At 32.9% G+C, this 16,448-nt stretch overlaps 2 protein-coding genes across 2 annotated transcripts; both read left to right on the top strand.

Annotated features, from left to right (window-relative positions):
* Nucleotides 1–1,522: 1,522 nt before the first annotated feature.
* LOC108662073 (uncharacterized) lies at nucleotides 1,523–2,094 on the top strand. The gene has a single exon (XM_018121195.2). It carries the CDS (start codon nucleotides 1,616–1,618, stop codon nucleotides 1,877–1,879), a length of 264 nt encoding a protein of 87 aa, XP_017976684.1. The 5' UTR covers nucleotides 1,523–1,615; the 3' UTR covers nucleotides 1,880–2,094.
* Nucleotides 2,095–14,307: 12,213 nt separating this feature from the next.
* On the top strand, nucleotides 14,308–16,296 carry LOC18600590 (putative glycerol-3-phosphate acyltransferase 3). Its single transcript, XM_007031118.3, has 2 exons — nucleotides 14,308–15,213; nucleotides 15,296–16,296. The coding sequence occupies exons 1-2, from the start codon at nucleotides 14,491–14,493 to the stop codon at nucleotides 16,166–16,168; spliced, it is 1,596 nt and encodes a 531-aa protein (XP_007031180.3). The 5' UTR covers nucleotides 14,308–14,490; the 3' UTR covers nucleotides 16,169–16,296.
* Nucleotides 16,297–16,448: the final 152 nt, after the last annotated feature.

Below are 16,448 nucleotides of genomic sequence, written 5' to 3'. Positions count from 1 at the left end.
CCCACATAAAGGACAGAAAAAAATGGTACCAAATAAAAATATATAATTAATGTTAATTAATTGTGATATAAATGTTAAAATTGATTATAAAAAATATTTATTATAAATGGTGAGGTCGAAAGTTAAAATAAGTAAGGTTGAGCATATTTCTGTCGAAATTGAAATAATAAATTGAATTTGTTTTGATTATTTCGATTTTTGTATATGTTCAATTGATTTTTTGTATAGAAAATTCATGATTGAACCAATAGAATAAATTGATTAATCTTTCCTCCCTCTCCAAAAAAAAACCCTTCCTCTCATTGCTGCATCCCTAATAATTCGATAATTAAACATGGGTCATGTGGGGACTTCCACATTGGTGTTGGGAAGAGATTGAACAAAGACATAAAAAGCATATATGGCTTGAAGGAGATGGCTAAGTGTTATAGATTTCACATCAATAAAAGATAAGGTGAGTTTTGAATTTATAAATAAGGGTCTTATTTTACTTATCGAGCATGTTTTTTAGTTTAAAATATAAACTCGTAACAAATGATATCAAAACATACTTAAAACTTCACTGATGTGAGATTTCATAAAAAATACTTAAATCAATAGAGACCAGACCAATATACGGTGATTGAATGTTACGAATCAAACATTAATAAAAAATGAGAAATAAATATTTTCTTTCATTTAACATATATATTTTTTGAATTGAAAACGTAAATCCATGACACTAAACATGTGCCTTAACCGAAATTTGTTGTCCTCGTTGGGAGGAGAATGAAAAAAAGCATCAAGTCATCTACTGGTTCTTATAGCAGGAGATTGGCTCATTACCTCTATCTTACTTATATTTTGCATGGGAAGGAATTATGTTTTTGCTACATTGTTCCTTTTGAAACTTATTTTCATATATTTTTACACCATTTGATTAATTACTAAACATTAATTAAGAGAATCAGTTAGAAACCTGGGTATGATATTGATCTATATAATTAACAAGCAAGTTTACCAATCTAATTATAATCAAAATAACCAATCCAACTAACCAATTTAATTTGATTTTAGTTATTTTAATTTTACGAGATAACTTGATTAGTTAGATATTTTTTGATAATAATTTAATTAATTCGATTTTAAAAAATTTTGAATCGAACCAATCGAATTAACCACCCTAAATATAGTAGATAGGTTTGGATTATTTGAGCAAGTGGATTAGAAGTAGACAATTTTTGTCTATCTAAATTGAAATTTAAAAAATTTAGCAAGTCTTTTGGAGGTAAAACCTTGAAAATACAAACAGGAAGACATGGTTTCAAATGAAGACAACTTACTCATAGGACAAGACAAATTCAATTGAAATTTTGATGGCATCTCACAAAATTTTCCCTCCCTAAGTCCATGACAAATTTCAAAGCCATTCCAACTACAGTTGAATCTCAAATCACAACCGTCCATCATCAATAATGGACCCCTCAAGATGATGCTTCCAATATGAACCCGCATGTACTGTATCATTCCTAGTTAATACTATAAAACCATCCTCTCTAGTCTCACCTTTCTCTTACAACCTGCTAGAGTTCAGTCCAGTACATAGACAAAAAGGAAACAGAGAGAGAAAAAAAAAATGGCAGGGAGATGGGCCACGTCAGCATTTCGGCGGGTAGCCTCGGAGCTCGTGTCGTTCCGGTCGTCGATCCTACGATGGCCGCAGTTCGTTTCCTCCTCGATGTTCGTGCCGAGGTGGGGGTTCTTCGGGTGGCCCGAGCTGAGCAGCTTCAGTTTCTCCGTCGTGGACGACGTCGTTTGGGGTCTGATCACGGCGTTCGAGTCCGTCGCCTTGGTTTCCATGCTCTGCTTCTTCTTTCTCTTTTGCGGCTGCACCGTCTGAAAAGAAAATTTAAGTAAAAATCCACAACTTTTCCGACAGTAATCAGCTGAAATTGTCGGAATCCGACGTGGCGGAGATATTAAGTAGGTTAGCACGTGACTTGGAGTTCGGCGCATGTGGAGTTTGTTGCAATTTTGTCTCCTCTTCTATTTTTACTTTTTACCCTGACTTTGTAATTCCAATAGGCAATAGCAGTAAAAATGCTTCCTTTTTTTAACTTTTGAGCTTTCTTTTTGTACACTTTGGGTGGCTTTCCTCCTTAATCTTAGGCATTAATTTGTTATATAAATGTGACAACAATGGGTGCAAAATTTTTTTTTTCTAATTTATAAGTGAATTTATATATCACTATTTATTTTATAAAGATGATTTTTACGATTTACTTCGAATCTTATAAGTATTGAAAATTACGAAAAAACTTTTTACAATTTATGATTGAATCTTATAAATATAAATGAAAAGTATATATAATACGAATGAGTATTAATCGATTTCAATTGAAATAATCGATTAAATTTGATTAGATGTTTCGATTTTGATATTAATCGATTAAGGAAAATGATTCATTCAATTATTTTTTTTTATCGATTTTCAATTTAATTTTTAAAATTTGAAAATCAGATGGATGGAGTTCAAAAAACTCATCCCTATTCCCTAGCAAGCAAATACTAAAACTTGGGCCATTGAAGCTTGTGAAGTGTGGAGCATATAATAATGGGCCATGAAGGAGGATGTACTCCCACTCTTGTTGTTTTCTTGTTGATGTGATCCATTTATGGTGGAAAATGGATTTGGATCTTCACAAATCCATCTTCATCCACTTAATCTCAAATCAAAAACTATTGGTCCTATCCCATTTTAATTTAATTTTTCTTTTGGATAAGTGATTATGATATATATATATATATATATATATATATATATATATATATTACATCCTATTGAATCTTATCTAAAGGATATTCAACTGATTATTAGCTCAAATTATTATCTCTAATAACATTTCAAATAATTAGCAATTTCGATCCAAGTCAGTCAAATAATCTTAACAATCTGTTTTTAGATAATAATTAAGTTAATTTCAAATTAATTATTATCACAATGCAACTGCCTTATAAATATGTTACCAAAAATTGGTGATTATGCCCTCTTCCCAATTGTCTCAAATTGCGGAGAAATGTGATGATAATTATTAGGTTTGTATTCTTTTAATTAATACTATCACAAATTATTTGAGGTATTAATTTTGTATTTAATTTTTTTGTATTTTTAATTTATGAATATTTTAATATTAAAAATTATTAATTTAATAAAAGTGGACTTCAATGATGGGTGCAAGGTTTATAGTGAGAAATGGCAACAGTGAGTTATTGTTCCAAATTAATACTAAATATAAAACTATAATATATAAAATATAAATAGTTAAATAAAATATACATGATTAATAATTTTCTCTTATATAATCAAAATTGTTAAAAGATTATATATTCAAAATAATTTCCTTTCAACAAAATATTAACTAAAGTATAGAAAAAATATATATTCAAGATAATTTTCTTTTACATAAAAATGATACACTAATAAAATTTTAAGTAACAATGCAACACTACAACTTATATTTGAAAACTACAAAATAATTTATTAATTGTTTAAAATAAAATTCACTTTATAGGAAAAAAAAGAAGATGGCAAATAGAAGATAATACTCATATATGACATCAAAAAATATAATTGATGGTTCGTATAAATTTAGAGAAGAAATCTATAGAAACTTAAAAGCAAATAGTATAAACAAATATAAATAAAAATAATAATATAAATTAAAAAACAAAACAAAACAAAATTAAAATTTAGGGAGGCATGTGAGATATTTTTTATTTGTATCAATTATTAAATAAAAAATTATTTTAAAGGACCTATTAAGAGATTATTTTACAAATTTTATATGATATAATAAAAATTTTAAAAATTTTGAAAGGGTCAAGGCTCTGCCCTGCATGGATAGTTTGGATACTCTTTTTCCTAGTAACTTTCATGTTAAAGGAACATTGTGAGTTGGTTTTTTGTGTAATTTAATTTGCATAGATGCTCACGATGTAATTGAATTTAATAAAGTAAATGAAATTCATTTTCTTTTTTTTTTAAATCATTAATTTAAGGAGGGGCGGAGTTAACTAATTTTTATTGGGAGGGCCAAAGGCTAAGAAGAATAAAAGTTAAAAATTTTTAAAACTAATATATTGAATTTAACCATTAATAATCAAAAGATTTATAATAGATAATAATTTTATATAACATGTAAATCAAAAGAAATTAAAAAAAAAACTTATAATAGCGTTTTACGAAAGTTTTGTTCGACGATGATAATATTTTTTTTAATACAAACAACTAAATTATTTGTAAAAAATTTGTCATCCATTTTGTTTTAAAGTCTTATCTTTCTCAATATAAACGACTAAAAGATTAATGTTGTCAACATCTAATATTCTTATTTTGTTATATTTAAGTTTGTACTACTAAATATTAAACTATAATGCATAAACTATAAATAGTTAAATACGATATACAGAATTAATAATTTCTTCTTATACTCAAAATAATTTTTTTTCAACTAAATATAAAAACATAAAGCACATTAAAAACATATACTCAAGATAATTTTTTTCTTATATAATTAAGATTAATAAAAAATAACATATTAGTGAAATTTTGAACAACAACCAATAATACAATACTAGAACTTATATTTGAGAATTACATATACAATAATTTTTTAATTTTTAAAAATTAAAATCATTAAAAATAAAATCCACATAACAGAAAAAAAATAATGTTAAGTAGGAAATATAACCTATGTAACCAAAAAAAAAAAAGAATGTGGTTGATGAGTCATAGATATTTAAAAAAAAAATCTATAAAAACTTAAAATATATGAGTAAATAGAATATAATTAAAAAAAATAATAATATAAATAAAAAAATTAAATAAAAACTTTATTTTTTTATAATTTCACAATACAAGAATAAAAAATAAAAACTCGTAAGGTCATTTTATTATTTTTAATTATATTAATTTTTTAATAACAAATTATTTTTAAAAATAATTAAAAAATATATAATATATAAAAAATTTCAAAAGGCATGGCTTTCCATTACAAAATGACGCTCTGCCCCTGAATTTAAGATTTTTTTGTCCTTATTGTACTTTTGATATCTATCATATTTAATATGTTACACTAAAGTTGGAAGGATTCTCGACAATAATAATAATAAAGACAATAGACTTGTAATCTTCTGTCTTATCAAAAAAAGAAAATTATTGAATTGTTTCGGTTTTCAATATTAGTTATATTTTTTATTTAGAGACATAATTCAATTAATTTTTAAAAAAATAATTAATTCCATTTTTAAAATTTTAAAATCAGACTTGGGATATTGAAGTCTCCATATTGTACTATTGGGGCACGAAGAATGATGCACTCTGCTCCAGCTCTTGTCCTGTTTCGCAAATGGGCTAATTTAATTGATGACGTGTAACAGACAAATGAATAGGGTAGACACAAGGTCAATTTTGTCTTTCGCTTTCTGTCCCTTTTGCAACTTCGAACGCAAAGTCTGAATTTGCCCAAAAAACATTAATCCGGGTGTTCATACATCTCCCTAACATTCATCTTTCGTAAACGACACGTTATTATTTAAATATATTTCTCAATGCGCGTGCATGTTAAGGGAAAAAAATTTCAATAACAATTAATACGATGAGGAATTATACTTTTTAATCCGGTAATCGGTATTATTACAAGTTGATCTTAATTTAGAAAAAAAAATTAAAAATTATGCACATATATATTTATGGTCATTATATATCCAAAGCCTATGTATCAATATTTTAAAGTTTTGATTACTAGGTATTCCTTATTTAATAAGATTTGGAATGTGGTTATCTATCACATCTTTCACTAATATTAAAGGCCCACTTGCTAATTAAGCTTCTTTTTTTAAATGAAAATTTTTATTGATTTCTAACCATTCTTGGGAAACATACTCCCGATAAGTCATTGAACATCATAGAGTTGATTTCCGGAGGTGGTACATCATAAAAACGAAAACTATTATCTAAACTAAAACCTATGTTGGCCATACCATCTGCTATCATATTTCGTTTTCGATAAATATGAGAAATTTTTACCTCCTAGTCGAGCTGCAGCAAGCTGTGAATAGTGTTTAGTAAATCAGAATTCTCACATGGATGCGATACACTGGTGGTAATTGCCTGAACCATGATTTTGTTATCTACCTGCAACCATATCTTACGGAATCCTTTATCCCTTGCTATACGAAGGCTATGTAAGACTCCCCGTAATTCAGCCCTATATGAAGAACACCTCCCCAACTTTGCAGCAAAGCCACCTAACCAAAAATCGTTGTAGTCACATAAAACACCACTTGTAGCAGCCAAACTAGTACTATGACGTAGTGCGCCATCAGAGTTCATTGCCACCCAACCTTGCGAAGGGTTCTGCCATCCAACTAGCATTTCTCTTTTATATCCATTCGGACTACTGCGTGTGCAGGGAATTGTAACAACATGATATGATGCAGCAACTAAGCCTTTTATCATCGATAACTTCCTACCCATGGGGACCAACTTGCCTTAAAAAATTTTCACATTCCTCCACTTCCAAATATACTAGCAAATGAATCCAAACAAAATAGCCTAGGGAATACCATCAACACAAACATTATAATTTTTTAGATCAGTTAGTAGCCAATCAGATAGTAATAAAATCAAAGAAGCTACCATGGTCCATTTGTATCCCCAATTTCAACCATACCTTTTTTGAGTGTGGGCAATCTCTTAAGAGATGCAGGACAGATTCTTCAAATAATGAGCATAAAACACAAGTAAACAAAGACGACATGTTTCTTTTCCTGCACTCTAAGTTTGTCAATAACTTACCATGAAGACATTGCACTAGGAAGGTACGTATCCGCTAGGGGCCATCCCATTTCCACGCAGTAGCCCATTTTCTGCTTTGCTGACCTATGTAGTTTGGATCATCATTCTGCAACAACTCATATGTTGACGCTACAGTAAACACCCCTGAAGCTGATGAAGCTAAGTACAGTGTATTCGGTTTGAAAGATAACGATGGAGGAAGAACCATCAGGATCTTGTTCACTAAATCACTAGGTAGGCAGGCAGATAACTTCTCTTGATCCCACTCACCATTATCTGATAAGAACTCCTAAACGCAGCAATTCTCGCTTAACACATTATTAGGAACATGGCCTTGTTCGAGGAGAAGGGTATCTTCCACCCAAATATCCTTCCAAAAACGGGTCGAGAGACCATCACCTAGGACCTATCGTAAATTGTTATTGAAGACATTCCACAGTTTACTCAGTGAATTCCAAGTATGAGATGCTCCATGACAATAGATTGAGCTAGGCCGTCAATCAATATTAAAGTCATACTTTCCACTAAGTATGCTAACCCAAAGGGTCTTCAGTCGAGTCACTAATTGCCATAACAGTTTCATCAAGAAGGCATTGTTCATCAATTATAGCCTTTTAACACCCAAACCCCATTCCTCTTTGGGTCTACATATTTGATTCCATCTAATCAAGTGAATGCGTTTATGATCAGCATCTCCACCCTAAAGAAAATTACGACAGTATCGTTTAATTCGTTTGCAGCATTCCAGAGGAACCGACATTGTTTGCATTATGTAGTATGGAATAGTAGATAGTACTAATTTTACTAACGTAAGTCTACCCGTAAAGGACAGTGAAGAGGCTTTTCCAACCACTCAATTTGCTTTTTACTTTATCCCCCAAAAACTTAACGGATGTAATTCCTTTCCTACCTTGAAATAATAGTACACTTAGGTAGGTACCTAAATTCATAGAATAAGAAAAGCTTGATATGTTTCTAAGATAGTTAATACACTCCCTAGAAACATTTACCCAACAGCAGAAGGAGGATTTTTAAACATTTACCTTCTCCCCTAAACAAGCACAAAAATCACCCAATACTCCGTTAATAATCTCCATTTGATCAACTGAAGCTTCAGCATATAAGATGAGATCATCAACGAAGAAAAAATGAGAAATAGGAGGGCAATGACGACCCAATTTAATTGGTTTCCACAGTCCCTGCTCCATTGCAATATTAATAGCATGTGATAATCTTTCAATACATAAAACAAACAGATATGGGGAGTGTGGGTCACCTTGTCTCACTCCTCTAGATGGTGAAAAGGATTCTGATGGCATACCATTCCAAAGGATCTGACACTCGGAACATTTCTAGCTTTGGATAAACACATCAATAATTTGGCTAGGGATATGTGCCTCAAGTAGTGTATCATGTATGAATTCCCAACGGAGTCTATCGTAAGCCTTTTCTAAATCAATCTTCAACATCATCCACCCCACCTTACCTTTCTTCATTTTAAGTAGTGCATAACTTCTTAAGTCACTATCACATTATCGATGATTGCTCGCTCCAGCATGAAGCTAGATTGGGTTTCAGCGACTAGTGTAGACATAAATGGTTTCAATCTGTTAGTTATTACCTTCATTAATACCTTGAAGATGATAGGCAATAAACTGATAGGTTTGTACTGTGAGATATATTTTAGAGATGCTACTTTTGGAATTAGGACAATGAGGGATTTACATAGCTCATTTCCTATCTTACCACCTATGAGTACTGTCTGAACGTACTTGACCACACTCGAACCCACCACATTCCACTGATTCTGGAAAAACAAGGCATGTATCCCATTGATACTAAGGGTTTTCATTGGTTTCATGGCAAATAAGGCCTCACGAACTTCCTTGTCACAAATCGACGCAGTCAATCTCTCATAATCTGTCCTGTTCAGAATAAGAAATTTACCTCTAATGGGGTATGCTGGTAATGTTTTCGTGTCCTTGGAATACAGTTTTCGAAAGAACTCAATAGCATATAGTCTAACATCTTCTTGACGTTCTATCCATGTGCCATTCGTATTTCATAATTGCAAGATCTTCGCCTTATTTCTTCTTTTAATTGCCTAGAGGTGGAAGTACCTGGTATTTTTGTCACCCGGTGTAAGCCAGTTTGCCTTGGATTTTTGTAACCAAAAAACCTCTTCCTGTTGAATAATTAATTTGTATTCTTTGCGTAGCTTCACTTCCAACTCTTGTAGATGTCTTGATTGCCGAGTTTCTAGTTCTCTTTCAATGCCACCCAGCCTTGCTAGAATTCATTTTTTTCGGCTAAAGATATTGCCAAAGACCTCTTTGTTCTATACACGAGCACTATCAGAAAACTTTTTCAATGTACCCTGAATATCAGAAGAAAAATCCCAATTTTGTTTAACAAAATCACTAAACTTTAAGTGAGAAGCCATGCAACTTGGAACTAAAATCTCAAACTTCGATCTACAACCCTTCTCGCTTTTAATGATATTAACAGTGGTTTATGGTCAGATTTAATTCAAGGAAGATGTTGAACAGTTGCTTCATGAAGCTTTAGCCTCTAGTCAGTGTTGCATGTTGCTTAATAGATCCTTTCGGAAACCAACCCTCTATTCCATGTGTATTTCGGACCCTTAAAACCAAGATCAATTAAGCCATACGCATTAATAAATCGTTGAAACTATAAACAAGGCTTGCTGCCTTGTGATGAGCCGCCAACCTTTTCATGAGCATAAAGAAAGGCATTAAAGTCCCCAGATAATAGCCACGGACAAGTGATGTGTTCTACAAAGGAATATAATTCTGCCCATAACACTCTTCTAGTCTTATGGTCTGGATGTCCATACACTGCTGTTAATATCCAAGATCTGCCAAACCCATCTCGGACATTTAGATGGATACATTGATCATGGTTACGAATTATCAAAATTTGTAAGTGTTCCACCCATAGAACCCATACGCCTCTTGAAAATCCAGTTACTTCAACCGTATGTGATCTGTCAAATTTTACAGAATGGATAACCTTGTCTGTGGTGGTGCCACTGACCCTTGGTTTCAACAAGACCATGATTGAGAAATGATGTATCCTTTGTAAGTCATTGCAAAGTGAGAAAATCCTCTATCCCCAGCCCCTTGACAATTCCAAACAAGTATTTTCAAATTCATAAAAAGATAAGATATCAAGAATGAGGGGTTTAAGCAATCTCCTTACTAACCTTATTCACCATACTCATTTGACATTCATCATCAGCTATCGTACCATGGCCAACACTAGCCTTCCCTTCCGTCAAATTAATGTTCGGTTGAACAGTTTTCTCCTTCAGTAAAGAAAGAGAGGATGGGAAGCTTTGAGAGCCATTGTTTTTAGCTTTGGCTTTTTTCTTCAAAGAAAATCGTTGTAAGTGGATATTCCCAGCCTTACTTGATTGTTTCTTTTCTTATTTCGACAAAATAACTCTTCCACTCGACTCTGCTTTGGTTAACCTTGAACTTTGATTATCCATGACATTTACTATCGTACTGGTATCTCCGGCTTTATCTTTGGGTATAATTGTAGAATGTTTGCTTTGATAGAGAGTGGTTATAGTAGGCACACAAACTTTCAATTGTAAATTACTTGGTTCATGCTGTGGTAAGGACCCAGGTAACCTACCGTCAAACAATTTACTGCTTCCCTATACCATGTTGTATTCCCTCCCACCACCTTCATCCGCCATTGTTACCTGATCATTATGTTCAACTAGTTCATCAGCATTTATGGAATCATTAATTCTCGAATCAAACTTGAGAGTTAACTCGACCTCCTTAAAAGCTTGTAGAGCTGAGGTAGTGTCTGTCAAAGATGTTATTGGGGTGGCTCCACTAGAAGTTAATTCATTAGCCACTCCTATTATCATCGTCTTCTAAGATCGCTCCACTTTCTTGACATGAGGGTTAGTCAAGGGATTAGGCTGTACCTTATCAGTGAACGTCTTTTGCTATGCATCAAAAATATCTACATTAGATGTCTCACTATCCACCATTTACAGCACTGAAAATCTTGATCTCGAACCCCCATTGATCTTGCGACTTTTGATTGGCTGTAGACGCTAGTTTTTTGTCCATTCCCCTTATCTTTCTACGAGATACAAGCATCTAGGAGCCATAAAGGGAATCACCTGAACTATCTTTCAAATCTTGTGGGTTAACGGGTGCCTTAAAGGGTGAAGGTTCTCTATGATTTGAGCAAACCTCTTTGGTGTGCCCAAATACCCCACATGTAAAGCACACCCTAGGCAGTCCTTCATAAACAATTTTCTATTCTTTGCCATTCAAGAAAAATTTTGGTATCAAAGGTTTAGAAAGATCAAGTTCAACAGCGACTCTGGCAAGTTTACCTTTCTTCTCTGCTCCTGTATTATAATCAATCTTCAATAGTCTGCCAATTAACGAAGTAATTCTCCTTGGAATAGATTTGTGGTACATGTGAAGAGGAATACTAGGAAACCTAACCCAAGTCGCTTCTGCAGTTAGATCTTGCATAGCTATTGAGAAAGTCGGAGTCTAGGGGTGAACAGTTAAGTAGTGTCCCATGATTACCCAAGGACCGTTCAATAAAGCTCGCAAAAAATCCTCTTGATCTACAAAACAAACAATGAATCTGTTATCAGCTAAGTCCACAATATCATATTTACCTTTTGGTCTCCACAGATAAGCCACTCTAACACACAAACTCCAATATGAAATCGTGTGATTGAGCATCTGCATAATAACAGAGTTTTGCCACCTTCTAGCTAACATTTCTTGCCTCTTATCGAAAACTGTGATTGAAGGGAAGCCTTTGATCGATCCATATTCAAAGTCCTCCTCATTAGACTCAGCAATATTGCATTCCATCTCAAAATCTGAATCATCCTTCAAACCCTCAACAGAATCTTCATCCCATCCAGAAAAAATTCATGCTGCATCTGAACCTAATACAGCAACCTTGAATGATGGGTTGTTGTGGACAACCACTGAATCGACTTGTCTGAACCCATCGCCTAAGGAATTACGGAGTCGGACCTTCTTTCCCGAACAGTCATCGAGCAATGCGGGTTTAAGGATTTTTTGGAGAGAGCTTTAAATGATTAGTATATATCGTTTGACATGAAGCGTTACCTCATATTTGTAACCAAAAACTTTCCCATCAATCTTTTATGACAAATACAACCAGGGAATGTCACTCTCTCTTTTCTTTTCTTTTTTTTTTCTTTTAAGTTTTTAATTTTTTGTTAAATAGGAATTTGGATAAAATGAAATTAAAATTTAAACACCGAAAAATTAAGTAGTGAATTTTATTGTAAAAATTGTTTGGTATTCTTAAAAAATGAAAGAATATAAAATTAAGATCCATTTGGTATTCGAAAAATGACTTGCTCGGTGAAAATTTTTTCTGTGACAGGAAAATTTAATATTTTCTATTATTTGGATAAACTATCGAAATGGTGGAGTTATTTAGATGTTCAAACAATAACTAGGACTTGATTACAAGACAATATTGGTATTTGGTTTTCACTAATTTGGGGACAAAATCAATAAGGATATTTTTCAAAATATTTAACCACATATCTATAATGAAATAAACTCTAATTTTGAAAAAATTCTCCATCTCATCATTTTTTATCATAACTATAACAATATAAATATTCATGAATTGTGTAATATATCCATAACTTATACTTAAAAATATGTATTTATTAAATGATGATTATTAAAATATTTTTATTATAATTATCAGTAAGATTTAAACTTATTATAAATGTGCATTAATCAAATGACCATTGAAATATTTTTATTATAATAATTAGTAAAATTTGTTCAATTTATAAATAAAAAATTTAATTGCTTTGAATTATTTTATTAAAAAAATATTTTGTTAATTTTAATAGTGTTGTATAATTTAAATATTAATATTTTAAATTAAAATTTTAAAGCTAAATATTAATATTTTTTATTTTTTTAATATTTTAAGTTAAATATTAATATTCATCAAACTTATACTTATAGACTTAATATAAAAGTGTTTCTGTTGTTCTTCGAAAAATATTTTATATTTAGAATCAATTTTCTTTATTCTAAATAAGTATAAGTTTTGAAAACGTTTTTCGAAAAATATTTTACTTTAAAACAAATAGACCCTTATCTAACACATCTCCGGCTCAAATTGAGACATCATTAATCGGGTCGAGTTGAGATACTTTTTGAGTTACATTAAGCTTAATTCTTTTTTCAGTGTGAAAATAACTCTCTCAATTTGACTAAAAAAACAAAAGAAGGCTGTATTTTCCATTTCTATTCATTGCTGTTTACATCATATTTATACCTGTGAGAGGGACCACACTTCTTATTGAAATAAAGAAAAGTTTTGCCTACCAAATTCTATACCTAGCTAAGCTATAGCAATTCTGTGAAAGTGAAACTTTGACTTCATTTCCTTTAAATTTCTTCCCCAAGGACTATGGTTTGTTAGGCAACAAAATGCTAGCTTTTTAAGCAATCAACTCTAACCACTGATCATACCCAATTTTGCAATGTATATCTCCTTGCATCAAATTCCCTTCTTGTCATTTGTCATCCAGAACCTTAGAAAAAAATTGACATTTTTTTCTATCTAATTAATTAGTAATTATGACTTGTCATATACATGCACCTTGATTTTCTATGAATATATATATGCTTTAATTTTTCCATTTTATTATTTTATTTTTAGCAAATGGGTGGGATAGGTTATCACTAATTAAAGCTTTCTTAGGACCCAATCATATGATCATAATAAATGATATACTCCCTTCATCCCCTTTTAAACATTTTTATCATTTTATATGATTTTATATAATATATTGGAGTTCGAATTTGAAGAGTGTGTGCATGGTGGTTGGTATAGATTGGCAGGTGAGCAGTTGTTGTGTACAAGCGCAACAGAACTGACTGTTTCAAATTTGACCTGTTCTAATGTCCGACCCACCAACCAATGACAATGTTGTTGCTTCCTTCGGTTTTTGTGGCCAGACACACTCACATGCAGATCATTTTTTGAAATGCAAACTACCCTTTCTTGCTCGATGCCGTTGCTTTTACGATTTGACCAATGATTTTGATATCGGTTCCTGTACAAACCCTAATGATCTGTATGAATTAACCTGAAGATGAAGTTATGTTGAATGTTTATTTTCGTCAGAACAAAAATGAACCATATGTCTCGATCTATGCATGCATGGCGGATGGGATGGCAACTCTTTGGTAGGTATATCAGTTAAAGGTGTGAGAGTGAAAAACTTTTGTCTGAGAAGAAAGGTTGGAGTTAATCATGAACTTGGACCCTTGTAAGCTGTGTCTCATTAATAAACTGATTGAGAAATGGGAACTAGACTATGCCAGGGTTCTTTTCTGATATTTTGCCTGTGGTTCATCAGCTTTTAAATTCAAAGATTTCAGCTGATGTGATGCTCCGACTTCTGAGCGATGATCTTAATGTAAAACGATTATTCAAATTGAAAGCATATGTGCATGTTAAAGATATTGAATATACACGCAATGCGGAATTAGTTCTTATTTTGTTAGATGAACTAATACGTCAATATAAAACCCCATCAATATTGGAAAAAAAATTTGTCAAAAATTATGGCTGGAAAACCACAAAACCTGAATGCTTTTCTCTTCCTGCAAAAGATCCTGCTCACGAAAACTTGGAGTAAAATATACTTGCAGAGAAAAGCTAGCAACTCCCATGGATTCCAACCACAATTCAACAAGTACCCTTTTCTTGCAAATGGGCTAGAAACGCATTCAGACAAAGCATTGATGTTTCATACGGAGGGGGCACTGTTGAAATCATCTTCAGTCTTCTCTTACTTCTTTCTGGTAGCCTTTGAAGCTGGAGGGCTCTTAAGAGCTTTCATTCTGTTTCTTTTGCACCCTATCATTTGTTTGGTTGGTAAGGAATGGGGGCTGAAGATTATGGTTTTTGTTTGCTTTGTCGGATTGAAGGAGGAGAGTTTCAGAATCGGAAGAACTGTGTTGCCCAAGTTCTTCTTAGAGGATGTTGGGAATGAAGGCTTTGACATGGTGATGAAATGTGGTGGTAAAAAAATAGGAGTGACTGATATGCCTAGAGTTATGGTGGACTGCTTTTTGAAAGATTACTTGAGGGTTGAGGCTGTTGTCGGGAGAGAGTTGAAGGTGGTTTGTGGGCATTTTGTAGGCTTGATGGAGGAAAAGAAGCCAAGCGGTACTGCTTTCCTGGAACTGGATGAGCTTCTTGGGAAGGAGAACATGGACTCATCTGTTATTGGCATCAGTTGCTTCGACAACTCCCTTGATCAACAACTCTTTTCTTGTTGTGAGGTTTGTAATCATTCTTGCCTGAATCTCTCTTCCCTTTTTGTTTGCGACAAATACCAAAACTATAATTCTGTTATTGTATCAGGTTCTTTACATGGTAAGTGAAGCTGACAAGAAGAATTGGCAGGCGCTTCCCAGGGAGAAATATCCAAGACCATTGATTTTTCACGATGGAAGGTTGGCTTTCAGGCCAACTCCACTTGCTAGTTTACGGATGTTCATGTGGATTCCATTCGGAATTTTCCTACTAATTGTTAGAGCAACAGTCGGGTACCTGATTCCATACAAGTTTTCTACGCCATTCTTATGCTTTACAGGGCTTACAGGCACCTTAATCAGGCCAAGCTCCTTCCCTGACCGTGCTGATGATGAACAAAAACAAGGGGGTGTGCTCTATGTGTGCAACCACAGAACTCTGCTTGATCCAATCTATGTTTCAATTGTTCTTGACAAACCTTTTAATGCAGTCACATACAGTTTAAGTCGGATGACAGAGCTGTTGGCACCAATTAAGACAGTTCGGTTAACAAGAAACAGGGAGGAAGACTCCAAGATGATTGGAAAGCTACTGAAACAAGGTGATCTAGTTATCTGTCCTGAAGGAACCACTTGCAGGGAGCCGTATTTACTTAGGTTTAGCCCTCTATTTGCAGAGATAACAGATGAGATAGTCCCTGTTGCCATAGATTTCCAAGTAAGCATGTTCTATGGAACAACAGCCAGCGGGTTCAAATTCTTAGACCCCTTTTTCTTGCTCATGAATCCGACAAGCCACTGCTCTGCCAGCATCCTCGAGAAGTTACCGAAATCTCTTACATGTCAAGGAGGAGGGAAATCAAAGTTTGAGGTAGCCAATCGTGTCCAGGCAATAATTGCCAAAGCCTTAAATTTTGAATGTACATCTTTGACTAGAAGAGACAAGTACATGATCTTGGCAGGGAACCAGGGAATAGTCTAGCATATCCCTCAGGCCGGCAATAAACTAAAATCCAAATCTTCTTAAAAAGTTGGTTTTTTCCCATTTATTTTTCTGTGTGGAATGTTATTCTATGAAAGACGAAGGGTGGGCATTTGGGTAGTTGAAAATTAATGTTAACTGATGATGTGTAATTCGATTTTTTTTTCTGTTTATGACGATGAGATCATATCTGATATCAGAATATCTTAAACCATGAGTTGGAAACATTGTTTTGCCTTTTTCTTTTTTGTTCCAACTGATTTTGTGTTTCACTTTGGTC

This window comes from Theobroma cacao, chromosome 5, assembly GCF_053813885.1.
Source record: "Theobroma cacao isolate CCN51 chromosome 5, ASM5381388v1, whole genome shotgun sequence".
Lineage (NCBI taxonomy): Eukaryota > Viridiplantae > Streptophyta > Magnoliopsida > Malvales > Malvaceae > Theobroma > Theobroma cacao.
Note: the sequence above shows the minus strand (reverse complement) of the source record. Positions and strands in the feature narration are given on the sequence as shown.